Raw genomic sequence first — 8,794 nt, 5'->3', positions numbered from 1 at the left:
TGCTTCCGCCCTTGTGAGCCCCTTATATCTATACTCTGATTGTGTGTGAATTTTGAAAGTTGGCCTTCGGTAATCTAGGATTACTGGCCATCACGGCACCAAACTACTAGGGGCGGTTTGGGGTCGTGACAGCTGGTATGCTTTGGAAGCAAGGGGAAGTGGGTGTATACCTAGTATTAGCAGATCTTCGTGGTGGCGATGCTCAATGTTTCTGGTTTGATTTCTGGTTGCTGCTCTGCTGTGCTTCAAGTTTGCTGTGCTTTGCATCATTTTTGGTTTGCTGCTCTGCCCTAGTTTCTGCTGTCATGCTAAAGTGTATGCATCCTAAAGCCTAGCTGCATTTTGTTGTTTTTGCTGTTTGGTGCCTTGTTTGTTTTCCCATCTGTTCTGCATTTTGCTTTGTTGGTCTCTCACCAACTTTGGCTTTAGCTTGCTCTTGTTAGGGTCTCGCTCCTTCTACCATCCTAACTGGGATTTGGAGTGTTCTCTTTGTTGTTTTTCTTGTGCCTCTTTTTTATTGATGTTTTTCCATATTCTGTATCTTATCTTCATTAATAAAGTTCTTCTTTTGCAGATCAAAAAAAAATGGGGCGTAGATATGGCCATTGTCCTCTTCTCCATGGGAGGTAAGGCTTTCTCTTTTGGAAAATCTAATGTTCACTCAGTTGTAGACCGCTTTCTGAACCAAAATGCGCAACCAAGTGAAGGCGTCTCCAGCCATGCCTCGCAGCACGATGATGCCACTGTGCGCCAACTCAACCAACAATTCCATGAGCTGAGCAAGCGATTGAAAGCCGAGAAAAAGAAAGAGAAAATTGTTCAAAACATGAGTAACAAAAACTATGGCTTGCTAAGTTGTAGGTTTGATGCATATGTTAATCAGCTTCACTTGCAATAGCTTGAACAATTAAAAAGGTCTATGGTGGAGCTTAAGAAAAACGTGGCTCAGAGAGTTGATGAATTGAATTCGAAGGGTTCTTCCAAGCATGCACAAGAAGAAGAGCAAGTGGAAAACACTGAAATAAATGACAATGATGTTTCTACAATTCCCCATGATTGGTTAAGGTTGTGAGAAATGAAACAATCTGAATAAAAATCGTTTCGGACCTTTTTTGCTCTTACAATGTATTCGATACTCATAGATAACTACATATATCTAGTTATCTATTTTCATGTCTATCTTTGATATATTTGTATTCCAGACAAATATTTGATATATTTGTGACAGATTTTTGAAAATAAAATAAATGTTTGTGGTATCTTTATCCTTTGAGAAAAGAAAATAAATGATTTCATTTTTTTATTATCATACTTAGATGAATAAAAAAGTAAAGTATGTGATATAAATGGTTTCCTCCTCTCTAAACCATTCTCCTATGCCATTGTGGGTGTTCTTCTTTCTCTGGCGACAGTGGCGGCGGCGTTGGGCAGCGGCGATGGGGACGTTGTTGACAGGGACAGTGGGTGTTCAAGCAGATCTTATTTTCTAGACCACATCTTGGAGCACATCAGTGGTTTTTCCTGGATCATAATTGTTTTTTTTTTTTTTTTTTTTTGAGGATTTGTTTTTTGTTGTTATTTTTTTACTTTTGTTGTTTGGTTGGAATGACACTTTGGGGTCTTATTTATGTACTCTTGTTGTTTTATTAATATATTGTTTCTCACGTCCTAATATATATATATATATATATATATATACAGATATATATAAAATAAGGTTATTTTCATTAAATCTAATCACTTTTAAATGAGAAATGAAAGTTTCAAAATAAAAGTAATTTATTTCTCATAATTTCTCACCTAATTTATCTATCTACTACTATTATAAAAGTGTGAAGAGTTTGCAACGTTTTTTACTTTTTTTTAATGGCTAGGCTTCTCTCCAGTCCGAGATCATAATGAAGCGTGTTGTTGGGCTCGTGGGGCCCACCATAGATCATTTTGATTGTTTACTCAATCATTTTTCTTTATTTCTTTCTCTTCTTCTTTTTCTATTCATTTTTCGCTTTTAGTCTTTTCCGCTGAGGCAAAAGAAGTGTCAACACATTCGCATGACCACTTGTTTGAAATTTAATTTGTAAGAATTTTTCAATCCATACTTGTACACTAATATTTTCTGAATTTTTTTTTTTTTTTGAGAAAAAAAAAACAACACAAAAGCCAAACACCATAGTAGTTGTTTTATTTTTGAAAACTACGTACAAAAATTAAAAAAAGATAAAATAACTTTAACCTTGTCAACTGATAATGAAATCATAAACTAATTCAAATTCCATGTTCCATATCAACATAGGGTAGTGTTGAAAATGCCCATATTTATGACTCTTGCTCACAATAGTGTGGGTGGGCGAAGTTATAGTTTTTAAAAATTTTTTATTTTTATTTTTTAAATTTGATATATGGCCCATTCAATTGGCAAATAATGTGAACGTATTTATTAACGTTCCTAGAAAGAATTTAATTTTCTAAAATGGACAAATAATTTACCAAGGATAACAGATTTTCTTCTAATATTCAGGGTCTATACATTAAGTATTAGTAGATACACCAACTTTCATATTTAATAAGGAAATCACAAAAGATGGACAAATAATTTACCAAGGATAACAGATTTTACTTTTGTTGTTTGGGTGGAATGACCCTTTGGGGTCTTATTTATATACTCTTGTTGTTTTATTAATATATTATTTCTCATGTTCTAAAAAAAATATATATATATATATATATAATAAGGTTATTTTCATTAAATCTCATCACTTTTAAATGAGAAATCAAAGTTTCAAAATAAAAGTAATTTATTTCTCATAATTTCTCACCTAATTTATCTATCTGCTACTATTATAATAGTGTGAAGAGTTTTCTATGTTTTTTACTTTTTTTAATGGCTAAGCTTGTCTCCAGTCCGAGATCAGATTGAAGCTTGTTGTTGGGCCCGTGGGGACCCACCACGAATCATTTTGATTGTTTACTCAATCATTTTTCTTTATTTATTTCTCTTCTTATTTTTCTATTCATTTTTCGCTATACTTAACAATAGTCTTTTCCGTTGAGACAAAAGAACCGTCAACACATTCGCATGACTATTTGTTTGAAATTTAAATTGTAAGAATTTTTCAATCCTTACTTGTACACTAATATTTTTTGATTTTTTTTTCACCAAAAAAAAAAAAGAAAAAAAAAGTCAAACACCACAGTAGTTTTTTTTTTAATTTTTGAGAACTATCTATAAAAATTAAAAATAGATAAAATAACTTTAACATTGTCAACTAATAATGAAATATAAACTAATTCGAATTCCAAGTTCCATATCAATATAGGGCAGCGTTGAAAATGCCCATATTTATGACTCTTGCTTACAATAGTGTGGGTTGTCGAAGTTATAGTTTTTCAATTTTTTTTTGTTTTTATTTTTTAAATTTGATATATGGCCCATTCAATTGACTAATAATGTGAACGTCTTTAATAATGTTCCTTGAAAGAGTTTAATTTTCTAAGATGGACAAATAATTTACCAAGGATAATAGATTTTCTTCTAATATTCAGGGTCTATACATTAATTATTAGTAAATTCACCAACTTTCATATTTAATAAGGCAATCACAAAAGGGGAATTGCAGATTCTAGAGCCAAAAGAATATCAATGTAAAAATATCAATACTAACAGTATATAATCCCCCTTTGCGTGTACTTGCATATATCTCATGCTTCTTACTGAGAAGTTTTTGAAAAAAGATTTTCTTGCTTTTCCTTTAAACGTAGAGAGGAAGCAATCCCATGGCCGAAAGAAGATTGAAATGAAAATGATAGCCAATGAAAATGCAAGAAGGATCACCTTCTCAAAGCGTATACATGGGATTTTCAACAAAGCAAGCGAGCTCAGTGCCTTGGTGTTTTGCTGTAAGGGTGCAGGATTTTGGTCAATCTGTGGTATGCTGATGAAAGCAAGGGGAAGTGGATGTATACCTGGCATTAGCAATCTTCTTGGTGGCCAATTTCGCTCTGCTATGTTTCAATTTTGCTATGTTTTGCCTTATTTTTGGGTTTTTGCTCTACCTTAGTTTCTGCTGTCAAGCATGCTCATTGCTGGTTCGCTGGTGTATTGGTTGGATGCTACATGGGATGATTTGAAGTGCTTGTAACAACCCTCACCATACCCTTGTCTTACTTGCATACATTCCTGCATGATCTTGCCTTGTTTTAATAATTGGAAGGATTTGCTTGCCTTGTTTTATTAATATTGCTTGCGTGATCTTGTCACTTGTTCGGTGTGTGCGTGGCCGAGGTCACCTTGAGCTTAGTTCGCCTCTGAATCCTTGTACTTAGAATTGTTTTGAGATCTTGGTCAACCCCATCTTCACCTCGGGCATTTATTGCCGAGATGTTTTGCACCTAGTGAACCTTGTCTGCAGGCAGGTATGGCCTAGGCCGAGATGTGGCACACCCCGGCCAAGGTGTGGCACAGCTTAGTCAAGTGTCGTCCTCCCTAGCCGATGTTTTGTTATCCTGTTGCCGGATCCTTGATTTGAGCCGATGTCATTTATTGCCGATGTGTCTCGCCCAGCTTGTTACATACGCTTTGTCAGAGACTTGTCTTATCAATCAATCACCTTTTTGAGTTGAGCCAACCCGATAGCGCCACGTGTCCGAGCTGATTGTTAAGACAGCCGGCAGACTTAGAAACAAGTCATTTTGGTCTCAAATCCTTGTTTTAGAGAGAGAAGCTCTAGAGAGGAGGAAGAAGGGTTCTTGAGTGAGAATAGTCTTCCAAGCTTGATCTTCGTGGTTTGATCCGTTAGATTCGAGGTTTGAGGTTAGAATCTTGATCTACTTTGATTGTTGTTATCGATTATCTAGCTGCATTGCATGATCGGATCTGTTTTGCATGTCATGCATCGTTTTGAAGTTAGTTTTGGAAAGAGAAAATGGTTTTCATGTGTTCTTGAAGAGATCCTTGTTTCGATCCGAAAGTTTGGAACGGAAGCCATGATTTTGTGTTTGTTCTTGCATGACTTTCTTGTGTGAGGTACCCAGGTCCATATTTTGAACTCTTGGCATGAAAACTCAGATTTTTGTAACAAGTTGTGAACTTGCATCCATCTTTCAAATGATCATGTTCTTCATATTCTTCAAAGGGAAACCCAGGTTTTTCCCGACTTTGTTTGATGGGACCTCGGCAAGGGCCTGGACAGTGCCCAGTGTGTTCTTATGAGGCAAGAGCAGTGTTTAAGCTCCCAGCATGTTTTGCTTTGTCTTTGACTTGAATCTGGTGAGAATGCCGAGATCATTTGCATACATATAAAGCTTGTTTTGAGGATGTGATTTGCCATGTGATTGTAGGACCTTGATTCTTGCCTTGAGCCTACACCTGAAGAACTAGGTGAGTGGTATTTTTGATAAAGCTATGTTACACTTGTTTTTGATGAATCTTGCTTTGTTTTGTTTTGACAAAAGTAATTGCCAAGCATGAACGAATAGCCCCGTTTTGATGTTATTCTTGGAAAGTCCCTTGTGCTGGAGGACTCTAAACTTTCGCAGTACTAAGTATAAAAGGATACGGTCCTTGTTAAATCGGGCTACGGGCCTAAGTAACACAAGTCCCTTGTGCTGGAGGACTCTAAACTTTCGCAGTACTAAGTATAAAAGGATACGGTCCTTGTTAAATCGGGCTACGGGCCTAAGTAACACAAGTCCCTTGTGCTGGAGGACTCTAAACTTTCGCAATACTAAGTATAAAAGGATACGGTCCTTGTTAAATCGGGCTACGGGCCTAAGTAACACAAGTCCCTTGTGCTGGAGGACTCTAAACTTTCGCAGTACTAAGTATAAAAGGATACGGTCCTTGTTGAATCGGGCTACGGGCCTAAGTAACACAAGTCCCTCGGGCTGGAGGACTCTAAACTTTCGCAGTACCATTTGAATGATGAATACGGTTCATCCCTTGTTTTGCCGATGTCAGTAAGCAGTCCTTGATACTTGTAAGCTTTGAATGATGAATACGGTTCATCCCTTGTTTTGCCGATGACAGTGAGCAGTCCTTGATACTTGTAAGCTTTGATTGATGAATACGGTTCATCCCTTGTTTTGCCGATGACAGTGAGCAGTCCTTGATACTTGTAAGCTTTGAATGATGAATACGGTTCATCTCTTGTTTTGCCGATGTTAGTGAGCAGTCCTTGATACTTGTAAGCTTTGAATGATGAATACGGTTCATCCCTTGTTTTGCCGATGTCTGTAAGCATCCCTTGATACTTGAAATGTTCGATTGATGAATACGGTTCATCCCTTGTCTCGATAAGGTTTGATGTGTTTTGTTTTGAAAGACTCCGGCTATATTCATGCAAAACCTTTATTTCTAGTACCATTCACTGAGTATTTGTGCTCACCCCTCTCTATATATATATGTAGGTGATGAGCAGGACGGCGGCGATGCCTAGACTGTTTTGAAAGCTTGTTTTGGATTCGTGCTTATATCGGCTTTGTTTTTGTATTTACGTCGGCGATGCCTTTCATTGCATGTCGGCAAATCTTGAAAATCATGCTTCTTGACTCGTATTTATTGTATTTTGTATATGTCGGCTCGAGAAGCCTTTTGATCAAGATGTAACACATATTTTGCTTGTTGTATTCAAATTGTAAGATGGATGACATTGCATTTGATCTATACACAGCTCTGATGGACCGCTTGTATTTTGATTTATTACTTCCGCATTTGTGAGCCCCCTATATCCATACTCTGATTTTGTTAAGTTTTTGAAAGTTGGCCTTCAGTAATTACGGATTACTGGCCATCACGGCACCAAACTACTAGGGATTGGCAGGTTATTACAGAAAGTTTGTGAAAGATTTCTCAAGGATTGCAATTCCTTTGACGCAACTGACTAAGAAGGGGACACTGTATGAATGGACTGAAGATCGGGAATCAGCTTTTCAGGAACTAAAGACGAGGTTAGTTACGGCACCAGTGCTCGTTCTTCCATCAGGTAACGAAGAGTTTCATATCTATAGCGATGCTTCACATAAAGGCTTGGGTTGTGTGTTAATGCAAGGGGGTAAGGTTATAGCTTATGCATCTCGTCAGTTGAAACCTCATGAGAAAAACTATCCTACCCATGATTTAGAATTAGCGGCCGTGGTTTTTGCTATGAAGATTTGGCGTCACTATTTGTACGGAGCTACTTGTCAGGTTTTTTCAGATCATAAGAGTTTAAAATACCTATTCACACAGAAGGAATTGAATTTGAGGCAGAGATGGTGGCTCGAGTTATTGAAGGACTATGATATGCAAATTCAATATCACCCCGGTAAAGCTAACAGTGTAGCCGACGCTTTGAGCAGGAAGTCAGATGCAAATTTGGCGTGTTTGACCGTGATGACAGTGGAGCCGACCATTGTTGTTGAGGTAAAGACAAGACAGATGGAGGATAACTTCTACAAGAAAATAGCCGAGGAAATTGACACAAAGCCGAGATCGGGTTATACTATCGAAAATCAAGTGCTCAAGTTTGAGGGAAGGTTATGTGTGGCCGACATCCCAGAGTTAAAAAGGAAAATTTTGCAGGAAGCTCACGGTTCTAAGTTTGCCGTTCATCCAGGGAACACCAAAATGTATCGAGATATGAAGCAAACCTTCTGGTGGCCGAATATGAAAAGAGAGATAGCCGAATTCGTGTCCCAATGTTTACATTGTCAACAAGTGAAAGCAGAACATCAAAGACCAGCAGGACTTCTTCAACCTTTGCCAATTCCTGAGTGGAAATGGGAGCACGTCTCCATGGACTTTGTGATTGGTTTGCCGAAGACACCGAAAGGTATGGATTCGATTTGGGTTGTTATTGATAGATTAACTAAGTCAGCACACTTTCTACCTGTTAAGACTACCTTCAACGCCGATCAACTTGCCTTGTTATTTGTGAACGAGATTGTCAGACTTCATGGAGTGCCGATGTCCATTGTGTCAGACCGAGATCCTAAATTTGTTTCTAGATTTTGGCAGAGTCTTCAGAGAGCTTTCGGAGCCGAACTGAGATTTAGTACAGCTTTTCATCCCCAAACGGATGGGCAGACAGAGAGGACAATTCAGACACTTGAAGATATGCTTAGACTTTGCGTATTGGACTTCCTAGGGAGTTGGGGAACACATTTGCCCTTAGTGGAATTCGCTTACAATAACAGTTATCAAGCTAGTATTGGCATGGCGCCTTATGAGGCCTTGTACGGAAAAAAATGTAGGTCACCGATATGTTGGACCGAAGTCGGAGACAGAGCTCTGCTTGGTCCCGAATTGATTCAAGTGACAACAGAAAAGATTAAACTCATCCAACAGAGGATTAAAACTGCCCAGAGCCGACAAAAGAGCTACGCCAACCAGAGAAGGAATGAGTTAGAATTCGGAGTTGGGAATCACGTATTCCTAAAAGTCTCACCAATGAAAGGAGTTTCCAGATTTGGAAAGAAAGGTAAATTAGCACCTCGGTATATTGGACCGTTTGAAATTCTTGAGAGAATTAACCCCGTTGCCTACAGACTTGCTTTGCCGCCAGATTTGAGCCAAGTCCACAATGTGTTTCATGTTTCGATGTTGAGGAAGTACATCCAAGATCCACTACATGTAATTGATCATTCCGAGTTCACAGTTAATGAGGATTTGGGCTACGAGGAGAAGCCAATGAGGATTATTGACCGACAAGTGAGGCAATTGAGAAACAGATCGATACCGATGGTAAAGGACGAATGGAAGGAGCATTATGGCACAGAAGCCACGTGGGAAAAGGAAGAGGATATGAGAATCCGTTAT

The 8,794-nt window shown here is 38.0% G+C and overlaps 1 protein-coding gene across 1 annotated transcript; it reads left to right on the top strand.

Annotated features, from left to right (window-relative positions):
- Positions 1–598: 598 nt before the first annotated feature.
- LOC145803996 (agamous-like MADS-box protein AGL62) lies at positions 599–898 on the top strand. The gene has a single exon (XM_082897402.1). The coding sequence runs from the start codon at positions 599–601 to the stop codon at positions 896–898; it is 300 nt and encodes a 99-aa protein (XP_082753528.1).
- Positions 899–8,794: the final 7,896 nt, after the last annotated feature.

The sequence above is a fragment of the Camellia sinensis genome, chromosome 12, assembly GCF_055761805.1.
Source record: "Camellia sinensis isolate YWXY chromosome 12, ASM5576180v1, whole genome shotgun sequence".
In the NCBI taxonomy this organism is placed as follows: domain Eukaryota; kingdom Viridiplantae; phylum Streptophyta; class Magnoliopsida; order Ericales; family Theaceae; genus Camellia; species Camellia sinensis.
Note: the sequence above shows the minus strand (reverse complement) of the source record. Positions and strands in the feature narration are given on the sequence as shown.